This window comes from Jaculus jaculus, chromosome 8 (genome assembly GCF_020740685.1).
Source record: "Jaculus jaculus isolate mJacJac1 chromosome 8, mJacJac1.mat.Y.cur, whole genome shotgun sequence".
Lineage (NCBI taxonomy): Eukaryota > Metazoa > Chordata > Mammalia > Rodentia > Dipodidae > Jaculus > Jaculus jaculus.
In genome coordinates this window covers 15,482,629-15,497,261 of record NC_059109.1, presented here as the reverse complement: position 1 = coordinate 15,497,261, position 14,633 = coordinate 15,482,629, and the positions used below count along the sequence as shown (strand labels likewise).

The 14,633-nt window shown below is 40.9% G+C and overlaps 1 protein-coding gene across 6 annotated transcripts in view; it reads left to right on the top strand.

Moving 5' to 3' along the window:
* The window catches only part of Pkhd1 (PKHD1 ciliary IPT domain containing fibrocystin/polyductin), a 507,380-nt gene that overhangs the window by 261,456 nt on the left and 231,291 nt on the right, over window positions 1–14,633 (top strand). For all 6 annotated transcript variants that reach the window (XM_045156516.1, XM_045156514.1, XM_045156512.1 and 3 more), the window contains one exon: window positions 14,171–14,348. In XM_045156516.1, coding sequence (XP_045012451.1) covers window positions 14,171–14,348 — 178 coding nt within the window. The remainder of the gene's footprint in view (window positions 1–14,170; window positions 14,349–14,633) is intronic.

Below are 14,633 nucleotides of genomic sequence, written 5' to 3'. Positions count from 1 at the left end.
ATGTGAGAGAGGGGGGGCGAGGTTTCTTCTAGATCTCATTTATAAGTTCTCTCTGTCTTTTTTCTTTTTTGTAAATTCAAAAAAAAATTTTTTTTGGTTTATTGAGGTCAGGCCCAGGCTGACCTGGAGTTGATGATGGAGTCTCAGGGTGGCCTCAAACTCACAGCAATCCTCCTACCTCTGCCTCCCAAGTGTTGGGATCAAAGGCGTGCACCACCACGCCTGGCTCAAAAAATATATATATTTTTAAATTTTTTATTTTATTTTTTAAAAATTTTTTATTAACATTTTCCATGATTATAAAATATATCCCATGGTAATTCCCTCCCTCCCCACCCCTGCACTTTCCCATTTGAAATTCCATTCTCCATCATACTAACTCCCCATTACAATCATTGTAATTACATATATGCAATATCAACCTATTAAGTATCCTCCTCCCTTCCTTTCTCTTTCCTTTATGTCTCCTTTTCAACTTACTGGCCTCTGCTACTAAGTATTTTCATTATTTATTTATTTGAGAGAGAGAGAGAAAGAGGAAGGGAGAGAGAGAGGTCACATCAGGGTCTCCAGCCACTGCCAATGAACTCCAGACACATGTGCCACCTTGTGCATCTGGCTTACGTGGATCCTGGGGAATTAAACCACAGAGTTGTGGGTTGTGAGTTAGGGCAGCAGCTGTAAATCATTGTTGGGGGCTGGGGATTGTCTCTGGACATTCCTTCCCACACTGTGGGTCCTTTGGCTTTGCCAATGAGCACCTTAACCACACTAAGCCATCTCTTCAGGCCTGCATTCATGTGTTTTATACCCATTTTAAACTCAGTATGACAATAGGGTACCAATGACTTTATTCCTATTCTTATCAGGGTATTTATAATCCCACATATAGAAAATGGTTGTCTAAACATGGGCTTCTGTATTTTTTTCTCTTTTTCTTTCTCACCTGTCTCTACTTAAAAACCATACACAGTGGGCTGGAGAGATGGCTTAGCGGTTTAGTGCTTGCCTGTGAAGCCTAAGGACCCCGGTTCGAGGCTTGGTTCCCCAGGTCCCACGTTAGCCAGATGCACAAGGGGGCGCACGCGTCTGGAGTTCGTTTGCAGAGGCTGGAAGCCCTGGCGTGCCCATTCTCTCTCTCTCCCTCTATCTGTCTTTCTCTCTCTGTTTGTCGCTCTCAAATAAATAAATAAAAAATTAAAAAAAAAAACCATACACAGTAATAGGCTTATCATGATATTTTCATACAGACATATTATTGTACCTTGCCCCTGTCCTTCCACACCCTTTTTCTTGGTCCCCTCCCTCCCTCCCTCCCTCCCTTCCTTCCTTTCTTCCTTCCTTCCTTCTTGTAGTTCCCCTTTCAGTTTTCATGACACATGTATTCTGTTTCCTTCTCTTTGTATCTCCCTCTCCTCTTCTCTTAAAATCTCTTCCCTCCCTGTCATGGTCTTCTTTGTACTTTCAACACACACACTCTCTCTCACACACACACTTTGGTGTGTACGTGGTGTAGAATACTAAGGAAATTCACAACTCATCAACCTGCTGAGAATAAGTGTTTATTGAGTGCTCAGCACTAAGTGGGACATCTCTGTCATATCCTGCAAGGCTTTTGCCACACTAGGGAAGAGGTGGCAGAGAGAAATCAAGAGCATGCTCTTTTCTGGACATGAAGTGGCCCCTGCATTAATGACTTCACAGCAGCTGTGGTTACCTGCGTGAGAGCTTCCTAATATTGAGCTTATCCTCAGGATACTGTCATGCATGATGGAGTAGGGCAAAAAAAAAAATGATGTTAAAATAGAGAGGCTGGTGAGAGAGATGGCTCATGAGTCAAGGCACTTGCCTCTAAAGCCTAATGACCGAAATTCAATTCCCCAGTACCCATATACTGCTAGATTCACGAAGGAGGCTCATGTATCTGGAGTTCGTTTGCAGTGGCTAGAGGCGCTGATGCACCCATTCTTCCTCTCTTGTATTTGTCTCTTCCCCCACTCAAATAAATAAATAAAATATATTTTTTTAAAATAGAAAGGTGCAGAGAGAGACTAGTTAGAAAGAAGGGGTTCAGCAGGGACAGGGTGAGTGAGCAAGGGCCAAAATGTAAGGGGCCGAGCCTATGGTCAAAATACATTCTGCATATCGTAAAAATTGCACAGTGAGGTTAGGCTGTACATGACAATAATCTTGAATAACTCGTGTATGAGTTCTGTGATGTGTTTTTCTTCTTACGTTGTTTTATTTTTGATGCCAGGTATCTCTTCGAACCTTGTCACTAGTCATAGTTAAGGAATCCATGTGGTTTGAATGTATATGTGTGACTTCATTATATTTCTATGCTTTGATTGGAACCACAGAAGCAGCAGTGAGTCTCAGTATATACATGTATGAAAATGAAAACTTTTCTTTAAAAAAAGAAAAGGACACAGGTAGTCATATGGGCATTTACATTTTTGGAAGTATAAACTCAAACTTCCTATTGCTGATGGTATATCTTTTTTCTATAATCACCTGTTCTCATTCTTGGCTTTTCCTTCCTTTCCTGTGAGGTGTTTTCTTTTTCTTACAAGAGATTTCATGTTTAAAGACAATAAACTTTTGCATATTTGTGACAAAAATACAAACAAGCCATAGAGGGCATGCATATCCACATGAGCATTTAAAACATTGACTATGCATTTGAGACAAAAAAAAAAAAATGTGGGAGTTGTCCCGAGTCAGACTTGATGTACTTAACATAATAACTTCCACCTCCATTCATTTTCCTGCCAATGTCATAAGTTATTTTATTTGTACAGCTGAATAAAATTCCATTATATATATATATATGTATATATGTACCATATATTCTTTAGCCATTGTCTGTTGATGGGCATGTATGCTGATTCCATCTTACCTGCCGTGGATAGAGCAGCAATAAATATGGCTGTGCAGGTATCTCTGTGGTACATTAGATGTATAATGAGGAGTGGTGTGACTGGGTCGTATGCTAATTCTATTTTTAGTGTTTTGAAGACCCTCCACACTGATTCTTATAGTAGTCACACTCATTCACATTCCCACCACCAGTGAGTACATAGGGTTTCTCTTTCTCCACATCCTCATCAGCATTTGTTGTTATTGTTTTCTCTCTTGTTTTAAAATAGGCCAATTTCAAATCAGTTTGTCTACACATTTGTTTGCTACTAAGCTCAAAATAACGGTAAATTATCTTTATATTATAATTCTGTGAAAACTAGAAAATCAAATAATCTACCCTAAATATTACACTCTAACAAAACAGCCCTGTACTGTCTTTATATCCTTTCATATTATTGTATTTCATCTCAGACTTGAGACTTCTGAAGCACATGGGAATGAAGCTCCCTGGTGTCTGTTTCATTGGCCCAAATCAAAGAATCAACGTATAATGAAGTCATTCATCTACATTCAAACCATGCAGATTCCTTATATATTGCTAGTGACGAATTTGGAAGAGATCCTTAGCACACACACACAAAAATATGAGACTAGAAATACACCCCAGAAAACATATAGAGGTTATTCATAATTATTGCTCTACAGTCTAGCCTCACAGAATAGCTTTCTTGTGTGCTGCATGATATCATGAGTGTGAAAGAACAGTGTAAAACTGAGGCCTAAATTGACTTTTCGTGATAATTATTCCCTATTTGCACACTCTCAGAAGGATCTCATTCACAAGAAATGTAGAGACTGCATCTGAACGGCACACTTCCTAGTTCGCTCTGATTTTCCTTGACGCCAGCATCACTTAGTTCTCTCCTTTCAAACTGGGAATGTCTTCTGTTCAGGAGATAACTCCTGCTCTCTGTGCAGACCCCTTTTCTGCCTGGAGGGAAGGCCACCTTCGGTCTCCCTCAAGGTCCTTTCACTTCTGCCTGGGGCTGGGGATAAACCTTCCTTTGGAGGGGACAGGAGCTTGGTACTGGGGTTGAGGATCCAGTTGTGCAGATCCCCTAACAACTTTTCTGGACATCAGCCTGCTGAATCATCAGAGGAATTTTCATCACATAATTTCAGAAAAGATTTGGGAGTCCGTACTGAGTTAAGCTTTTATGATGGGCCCATTGACAAATACTGAAGCCTCAAAAACTAGCTCCCAAGTCACCTGAAAATTGATACAATCCTGAAAGTGATAGGAGCCCCAAACTCCCAACATGTGGTGGTGAAACAAGGCCTTGATTTGTCTTACTGTGTTGTTTTTTGTTTTTTTTTTTTTTTTGAGGTAGGGTCTCACTCTAGTTCAGGCTGACCTGGAATTCCTTTTGTAGTCTTAGGCTGGCCTAAAACTCACCGTGATCCTCCTACCTCTGCCTCCCGAGTGCTGGTGTTAAAGGCATGTGACTCCATGTCTGGCTTGAAATAAATTTTTATTAAAATTTATTTGAGCAAGAGGGAGAATGAGCACTGCAGGGTCTTCAGCCACTGTAAATGAACTCCAGACACATGTGCTACCTTGTGCCTCTGGCTTATGTGGGTATTGGGCAATAAAACCTGAGTCCTTTGGCTTCATAGGCAAGTACCTTAACTGCTAAGCCATCTCTCCAGCTCCCCATTTGTTTTCTTGATGATAGTCATTATTACTGGGGTGAGGTGAGGTCTCAAGCCTGTTTTAATTTGCATTTCCTTGATGGCTAAAGATGTGGAACTTTTTCATATATTTATCATCCATTTCTTTTGTGGGAGCTCTATTCAGTTTTATTTGTCCACTTATTAAGTAGATGAATTTTTTTCTTGTTATTTAATTTTCGTAGTTGTTTATATACTCTAGATATGAATCCTCTGTTTGAAGTATAGTCAGCAAAGACTTCTTTTCTCCTTAGAGGTTCTCTCTTCCCTTTGTTGTAGTGCAGAAGCTTTTAAATTCATACAATCCTATTTGTCAGTTCTTGGTTTCATGCTCTATGTTATTAGAGTGCATTTTAGTCAGCCACACACATACTTTTCAACTTTTATTTATTTGAGAGAGAGGGAGGGAAGATAGAGAGTGAGAATTGGCATACCGGGGCCTCCAGCCACTGCAAACTAATTCCAGATGCATGTGCCACCTTGTGCATCTGGTTTATGTGGGTACTGGGCAATCAAACCTAGGTCCATAGGCTTTACAGGCAAGTGCTTTGACCACTAAGCAATTTCTCCAGCCCCTATATTTTACCTTTACATATATTTTTGCATATACATATATATATATATATATATTTTAGTTTAAACCCCTATTCTCCTTTCTTGTCATTCTTCCATTGAGTCATATCTTCTCTCCAAATAGTCCACCTTCTAGTTTGGTCCTTTTTTATCCTCCTCTGTAATCCATGATGAAGTGTTGGTGGACCCAATAATGTGCAGGTCTTGTGCAAGTCATGGCAGTTGCTGTGAGGTCACTACATCTGACATGTCACATCTGGGAGACAGTGTTAGCATTTCAAAGCGCACTTCCCTCTCCTCTGGCTCTTACTTTCTTTCTTCCCCTCTTCTACAATGTTGGCTGAGCCTTGAAGGACTAGATAGAGGTGTTCTGTTTAGTGCCGAACATGCAGCAGATCCTTACTCTCAACACTTTGATAAGTTTTGAGTTTCCCCAATAGTCCACCATCTGCATAAAGAAGATTCTCTAACTGATGGTGAAAGCAGAACGAATTTATGGGCATAAGCATAAGTATTCAGAGGGCAGTTTGGTAGGCACAAGATATCCATTTAGCTAAATAATTGTAGAAGCTCCCCTCCTATGGCCGATGACATTCCCAGCCACAGGCTTTGGACTGGGTTTTCAGGGCAAGATGAATTCTGTCCTGTGGCAGGGGCACAATCGCTAACTAGCTGGTCATCCCATGACAATCATGCTACTGCTGTACCAGTGGGCACATGTTGTCTATCTAGACAGTTGTGTGGCTTGCAGTGTCCACGACTGGGTAAGACTGTTGAGGACTTTTCTTCCCCAGCAGCCTGCACAGCACTTTCTAGTATTTTGATAGCTAACCAACAGGCTTCCAGCTCTATCCCAGCTTGCTTTCTCAGGGTCCTAAAAACTGCTGCACGTGGTGTTTTCAGCAATAGTCTTACCATCTGGTTCTCATGGGCAACTAAGAGCATTGTCAATAACCTTCATCGTTTGGAGTCCTTAGTGTCCTAACCAACTGGGAGGTGTCATCCTTCAGGCACTGGGGTTTTCCTATAACAATGTATTGCTCCCGAGAGTAGCATTATCCACCCTCACAGGGTACTTCTGCCCAAACTCTCCTCTTTAAAGAAGATTTTTTGTTCATTCCTTTCATTCATTTTCCTTCCCCTTTTTAGTTTTCACTTTAACTTCTTAAAATTCGACATTAGCATACAAAGAATTGGGTTCCATTATGGTGTTTGCATACAATTTCTTTTTATTTCTCTTTCTTCCTGGCACCTCTCTGTTTTGTCCTACCTCCCAACTTAGCCTCTTTCCTGCTTTCATACTTCATGCTTCCTTTCTCCCCTCCTCACTACCTCTTGTTCCTCTCTGTGTGCTTCTATCTCCAATCATAACCTGTACTTAATTTCCTAACCCCTTATTTATATGCATGTGAGCATTGAAAGTTAAGACTCACATATGAGAGAGGACGTGCAATGTTTGCCTTTGTAGTCTTGGCTTACTTCAGTACATATATTTTATAGAGTCTATTCATTTTCCTATAAATTTCATAACTTCATTTTCTTTATAGCTGAATAAAACTCCATTGTGGCCAGGCGTGGTGTCTCATGCCTATTATCCCAGCACTCAGGAGGCAGAGGTAGGGTTATTGCCATGTGTTTGAGGCCACTCTGAGATTACAAAGTGAATTCCAGATCAGCCTGAGCTAGAGTGAGACCCTACCTCAAAAAACCAAAAAAAAAAAAAAAAAAAAAAAACCAGAAAAACCTCCATTTTGTATATGTACCACATTTTCATTATCCAGTCATCAGTTCATAGACATTTAGTCTGATTCCATTTCCTAGCTGTTGTGAACAGAGGCGCTAAAGAAGAGACATAAATGGCCAGCAGATATTTAAAAAGAATGTTCAACATTCTTAGTCACTATAGAAATGGAAATTGAAAGCACTTTAAAACATTTTATTTATTTATTTATTTATTTATTTATTTATTTATTTATTTGCTCGTGAGAGAGAGAGAGAGAGAGAATGAATCCAGGGCCTCTAGTCACTGCAAATAAACTCCAGGCACATGCACCACCTGTGCATCAGGCTTTACATGGGTACTGAGGAATTGAATCTGTGTCCTTTGGCTTTGCAGGCAAGCTCCTTAACCATTAAGCCATCTCTGCAGCCCTAAAACCCCTTTTAGATTTTATCTCACACCAGTCAGAATGGCTATTAACAAGAAAAACAATAAAGGGGCCCAATAGGTGGCTCAGTAGTTAAAGACACCTGACTGCAATGCCTAATGGCCTGGGTTCCATTCCCTAGCACTCACGTAAAGCCAGATGCACTGCGTGGTACATGCATCTGCAGTTGAAGTTCGTTTGCAGTAGCAAGAATTCCCCCACTCTCTGATAAAAACAAAATATTTTAAAAATTCAAAACAGAAAACTAAAAACAACAAATGCTGATGGACCATTTACTTCACCTCCCTTTGCTTCTCACAACAGGGAAAGGAGTATGATAGTATTTATTTGACAAAAACTATTCTGACATATAATAGATGCTCAATAAATCCTGTCTTAATAAAATCTGTACTTTATTGTTGTTATTTATGAAACAACATATAGGCATACGGTGAATTGAATTAAATGCTGTAGATTTCCATGTTTATGAGAACCAGCTAGTAGGGAATTAAATGTACTCGAATGTAACAATATCATTCCTTGAATGAAGGGATATCCAATCATCACATGATTTTATGCCAATCCAGCAATATTTCCCTGGTGGTGATAGCATCTGGAATCAGTCTGGACCCAGGTTGTGATGGAGGCGTCCCGTTAGCTTGTCTTCTTTGTCATCCTGCTTCTGGGAGAGAGGAGGTTAATGTTCTTGTTGATGGCTTTGGTTCTTAGATCCTGCTTTAATATCCTCTCCTGTCGTGCTCACGTTCAGCGTTTACCTGTGTAGCTGCTCTTAATGTGTCAGCCTTCTAAGTATGAGGCACCCCCTGCCACCATGCATGCAGAAGGGAAGAGGAGTTCAAATGGAAATCGTGGCCTAGCTTTCCGTCTGATGACCACCTGGCGCCCCTTCCTAGGGATAAATAAGCATAGCGTCACTAATGACATCTTTCAGTTCTGTAGCAAGACACACTGTGAGACAGGAAGATTTCAGGACATGTTACCCCCTCTCGACAGCAGAGATTACAGCCTTGTAAAATAGGAAACCCCCCAAAAAAGGCATAATGGACTCTGAACTGGAGAACACCATCAATACTATGCCTGAGGATTTCGTTTAACAAATTATCAAAGGCTACAGTGGCATGCCAGTTTAACAGCGAGCACTCCAGAACCAAAGTCTTCAATCTGTAGCTGTGGCTTAATTTGATGGAGAATAGACTTCCGTCTCACTTATTTGAAACTGTAACTGAGCAGGGAGTGGGAAGACAGGTGCTTATAAGTTACCGTCACCCAGCCACGGCGAGCACTAGGTGTACACACATAACAGAAAAGGTTGGTATCTGGGTACACCTTCCTACCTAGTGCCTATCCACCTTTGTGTTCAGTATTCCTGACAAGGAGTTGGCTGCTTTCTGGCTACATGGTTTCAAGAATGGTATTTTCTTTGGGAAGCTTAACCATCTAGACTCAGAGGATGTGAAGACCATGGTGTAGAAAGTACTATCCAGGGGAGCCTGACAGGTGGTTCTTCATAAGGCTCAAAGAGGAGGAGCTACTCCAGGCAGTGCCCTCATGTGACAGAGGTCTGCCTCGGAGGAAGTTGCGTTCTTGGGTTCTTCTGCAATCAGTTTTGGTGGGGCGTGCTCTCCAGAAACACAAGGATTCTTATGTCATATGATTAGAATATGATCACTTCTATCATGTCTGGTGATTTAAGAGTTGTTAAAAGTTTGGGGAAAGGCTGAGTGTTCTAGTTTCCTTTCTTAGCTTGTTGCCTTACTCTGTATTTTTTTTTTCTGAATGTTCTCTCTATCTTTCTAAAACAAAGTGAATAAATATAAATAAATAAAAAATAAAACCATGCCACACAAGTGTTGACAGTGATCAAAATTTTGATTTTTGTCCTTTTTCTGCATTAAAATATGGACATGAGTGCATTAAGCATAAATATCCAGGAGTTGCTTGTAGCATCATTTGAACTTAGCAATTATGCTATGTCTAGCCAAGAAAATATGTAATTATACAGGCTTTATTTCTCATTTATTTGGAATCAAGAGCATTTAGAGTTCAATGCAGACTTTGTTTTTGTTGTTGTTAACAGACATACAGACCCTTGAGAAAAGCACACTTGGAGTAAACACAAGTCAGGGAGCTAGTATCCGTCCCCCTTGGCATTGTGGATTACCTAACAAATCCTTTGTGGGCCGTATACATTCAAGGGTTCTACACAGCCCATGGCTACTAAAGCATGTAACTTCCCAGCAAGCTAGGATGGTGAATCGGAATGTTGGTTGGAAATCTTGGCCAATAGATAGTGTATTCCTCAAAGAAGGCGTCCCTGGGTTGAAAAGAACAAGATGAAGCAGTCCCAGGTGACAGGCGAGGCATTGGATTTGCAGCTTTGTCTCATTGTGGTTGTACACAGGAACTGTTGCTGATGCCATGGTAAAGGGTTAACATTTAAAACGGACTGGCTGCCTCCTGATTCCTTGCACATAAAGCCATGAGAAGTTCAGGGAGAGACTTCCTCCCCTAGTAATGAAGCTCTCTGCTGCTAATGGCCCATGCAGACTCCCTTGGCTCCTCCAAATTAGAAATAATTTTGTGCTCCTTTGCTTCATTAACAGTAAAGAGAGGGAGATTGGTGGCTATTTAGGGCACAGGGAGATTGGTGGCTATTTAGGGCAAACAAAGATTGTAGTAATTATGGTTGGTAAATTCTCTTCCTGGTGTTCTTTGACTCTTCCTGTTCCTTGGGTATCTTTCAGAAAAGCCCACCACTGACAAGGCTAGCATTTGGCCTAGAAGGACAGGAGGTGATCTGACTTGGAACTTTTTTAGGCCCCTAACAATGGTTAACCTTGTGGTCAAGGTTGTAGGTCACAGACACGTGCGCCCCCTTGTGCATCTGGCTAACGTGGGTCCTGGGGAATCAAATCTGGGTGCTTTGGCTTTGCAGGCAAGCGCCTTAACTGCTAAGCCATCCCTTCCACCTTTGATTTGTTCTTTGGAGTCACATTATGACACTTTATACCAGCTGCCATCATGAATATACGAGTGGGATCTCCTCCTTGACCTGCACTACAGAAAGCACATGACTATCTGGGAAAGTGCATAATAGATAAGCCATGGCTGAATTATGAGGGCAGCTTGATAGGAGCAAGACTTCATACGACTGGGCCAGGCGTGAAGAGGTGAGAGGGTGGTGGGTCTCTGGTAGATCAAGGGTCCACCATCACATTATTAGGTGACAATTAGAAGGAAAATGACTTCATTGCAGTTAGCATTAGGGATTTGACAATATTTAAAGAGAGGGCTTTTAGAAACTTGGCTAATAGCCTGAAAAAAAAAAATAACATGCTTCTTTCAGAAACTGAAGTTATAATAAATAGAAAATAAATCAAGAGGCATAATATCCTAAAATTGATTAATACATGTGATAATGATAGCAATTTGATCAATATTTATGGAAATTCCAGTCAAGAAATCTAGGAGAATTCCTGGAGCCACATTGCTGGAATTAAGAAACATTTCTCAAAATATCTATCCAACTGACTATCCAATTGACACATAATGAGGTAATATTTAAATAACCATTAAGATGGTATAAAAGATAGTGAAAAGAATGAGAAGTATAGGCTGACAAGGGGAGAGAGATTGCCTGTGAACAGTTGGATATATTAGAATAAAATATTTTTTTGATTGGTCTATCATTAATAAACCTATTTTTGGTGGCCCAAACCTGAGTCCTGGTTTCTGACCTTTGTCCTCAGACAATGTGGCCTTTATTCCCTTCTCCAACAATTGTGATTCTGAGGGCTAAGTTCGCACATCCAAGCCCAAGCCTGGTTTTCCTACAGTATAGATGATGCGTATGGAGGTTATGTGGGCTTAGATGGCTGGATGCCCATGTTCCACTCCACAGGGTCTCAGGGTGGCTGAGCATCCAGGGATTTGACTGTGGGGAAAGCAGGGGGCTGAGAGGGAATGTGTGGAAACCAGGCAGGAGCTGAAAGACTGTCTGGTCTCCCCCAGGAACCTGTAGACTGATTGCTGAGAGCTGAAAGGCAAAAGTCGCAGAATAACAGAGGAGCAGTCAGACTGAGGGCATTTATTTTCAGATGACCGAAGAGCTGGGTGCTCTGTATTTGCACTTGTGGGCAGTGCCATCTTGTTCTGTATACTGACAATGCCTATCTTATATTTCTTGTAACTTCAAAGTTGGGTATGAGATGGAGCTGGTCATGTGCCAAACTATGGAGAGCCACATCTATTGGCTTCATAGGGTTATGGATGATAACAGTGTCACTCGCTGCAGCTGGAAAAATTGAGGCTCCTAAAGAGAAACTGTTGTGATTGTTATTGGTTTTCTGTGTAGACTTCTTTGCTGGTAAGAAATACCATAAAGTAGCTAGCTATTGGAGTACTTTGGCACACTTAATAATTATTTATTAATTCAATAAGTAGTTTTTGAACTTCAATTTTATTAAAAACAATTCATTTTGAAATTTTTAAAATTTATATATTTGCAAGGAGAGAGAGAGAGAGGGAGAGGGAGAGAGAGAGAGAGAGAATGGGTATGCCAGGGTCTAGGCCCTGCAAATGAACTCCAGATGCATGTACCACTTTGTGTATCTGGCTTTCTGTGGGTACTGGGGAATCCAACGTGGGTCTGAGGCTTTTCAGGTAAGTGTCTTAACTATTGAACCATCTCTCCAGCCCTAAAAACAGTTTCATTTTATGCAGTAAACCGTTAGTTGGGAATTCTAATGCATCAATTGGTCTCTTCTGTATTAGATCTTAGAGTTCATTATTCAGAATCTGCAGAGGCTGAAAGATGCTTTTTCAAAATCTGCAACATTTACAATTATGCCCTGGGCAGTAGAAATGGCTCAGCAGTTAAAAGAGCTTGTTGACATAGCCTGCATGCCTGGATTTGATTCCCAAGGACCCACATAGTGCCAGATGCACAAAGTGGCACATGCATCTGGAGTTCATTTGCAAGGCCTAGAGGTCTTGATGCACCCAATTCTATTCCTATTCATTCATTCTCTTTCTCTCTCTCCTTGCAAATAATAAATAAAAATATACTGACAAACAAAGCAAAAACCATTAAATATTTAGAGCCATTCTTTGGACTGTAGACTCATAGCCTAGATATGGACCCTGGTGCCTACACCAGCCAACATATCTACCACCTTATCTTTCATAGTTTCAGTCTATCTCCTACTACCACATTTGTTTTACATTGATTTTGCAGAAGCATCCTTTTATTTCTTTTTTAATATGTTAGTTGCAGACTCTAATTCCAGCTTGCTCTTTCAACTCTAACTTGCCCAAGCATCATTTGTTTTTAACTCTCTTTGTGGCCAAGAGTGTTCTGAAACTCAAGACTCTTAGCCTCCTGATAACATAGCTTGGGCATGGTGACAAGTCCTATAGTCTCAGCTATTTGGGATGCTGAGGCAAGTGGGTATTTGAGCCTATGTGATCAGGGCAGACTGGTGAGACCTGTCTTACACAAAATGTTTCATTTTCATTTCCTTTCACCAGATTATGAACTGGCTTCACTGTGAAGTCCAACTTTAATCTTATTTTCCTCTACTTTCTGAGTTTAATTATCTGCCAGTAGCAAAATGTCAGTTTAAAAGTTTCATGAAATCTAAACTAAAAGAGGAAAGACTCATAACATCTATTGATTTTCTTAACTGTCTCTATATTCTGTATGTCTATTTTGAGCCACTGATAGTGCTTTCTTTAATTTTTATTTATTTATTAGAAACTTTCATGTTTCTATGAATCTTTCTTTCTTTCTTGTTTTAACAAATCGTACGTTGATCCTGTTCACCCCTGCCCCCACTCCACTGAGGGCCCTCCCTAGTGAGGTTACTCACCCTGGGGTCGTGGGGTATGAGTCGTGGGAGGAGCAGTTAGTCATTGTGGTGGAGGCAATGCCTCTGGATATTCCCTCCCACCCTGTGGCTCTTACAGTCTCTATTTTAGCCCCCTCTTCCATAATGTTCCCTGAACCTTGGCAGGTGTGTTATAGGTCTTATTTAGTGTTCAGCTCTTAGCAACTTCTGACTTTGTGCTTTGAAGTGTTTTGAGCATCCTCAGTCTCTGTTGCCGTCACCGTGGAGGAGGTTGTCAGGCTTGCCACGAGAGCAGCCTTCATGCTGAACTTGCCAGCTCCTCTGTGGTTTCCCCTGGACCCTGGCTGAGGCTACTGGATAAGAGACCCACTCAAAGGAAAGGAACTCATAGCTGGCACAGGGAACTAAGTCAGAATCCTTTGGAGATGAGAGTCATGGACTCCAATGAGAAATAGTCTTTGGCCCAAAAGAGAATATGCCCATTAAAAGCTCCCCTAATAAATAACTATGCCTATTCCCTTTAGCCCATGCTGCTCTCACTCTCCATTGGAGAATCTGTTCATTCTAGGGAAGGCTACTGATGTCAGTCTACTGGGTATTTGGAGAAAGGCCTTTGTCCTAGGAAGTCTAGGCATATCAGGTCCTGCCTATGTCACTTCTCCCTATAGGAATATCAGATTAGATTACCCAAAAGAATGTGTTTTCTGTGGATAACAAACTTGATTTGAGGCAAAATTCTTACTTTAGACATTTATTACTGTTTGTTTCCACCATGCAAGTATGATATGTAAACAATCCAGTGTGGCAATTTCCTACTGGGCTGTTTTGACTCATTTCGACTGTGAAAACTTCCATAGGCACACAGATAAAGGGCCTACAACATACAAGAAAGGACAGAAAGGTGATTACAGTTGATGGAAGAGGAAGGGATTAGATTCAGAATGAGCAAATAACAAGTTTTCTGTTTTTCCTTTTAACTCATCTTAGAGCTAACGACCTTGGTGTTTCTAACAACTTAACCCTAACTGATAGCAGAAATAAAACAACCACTGTCAATTACGTACGTGACACATTGTCAAACCAGTATGGCTGGATGGCTCTGCTCTTGGATCAAGAGACCTACAGTCTACACTTCGAGATTCCCAGGGCTAACAAATCCTTGCAGGTAACCTGAAGACAATCCGTCAGTATATCCTAACCTCAGTAAATCTTTATCTGCTCCCCTGTGATGTAATTAGTCACAAATATTAGCATTAAATGATTCTGTGAAGAAAACAGTAGTGAAACCTTTTAAATATTTTTTTAGTTATTTCAGATGAGAGAAAGAAAGAGAGAGGGAGGGAGAGAGAGAGAGAGAGAGAGAGAGAGAGAGAGAGAGAGAGAGGGCATGGGCATGCTAGGGCCTCCAGCCACTGCAAACAAACTCCAGACACCTGTGCCACCTTGTGCA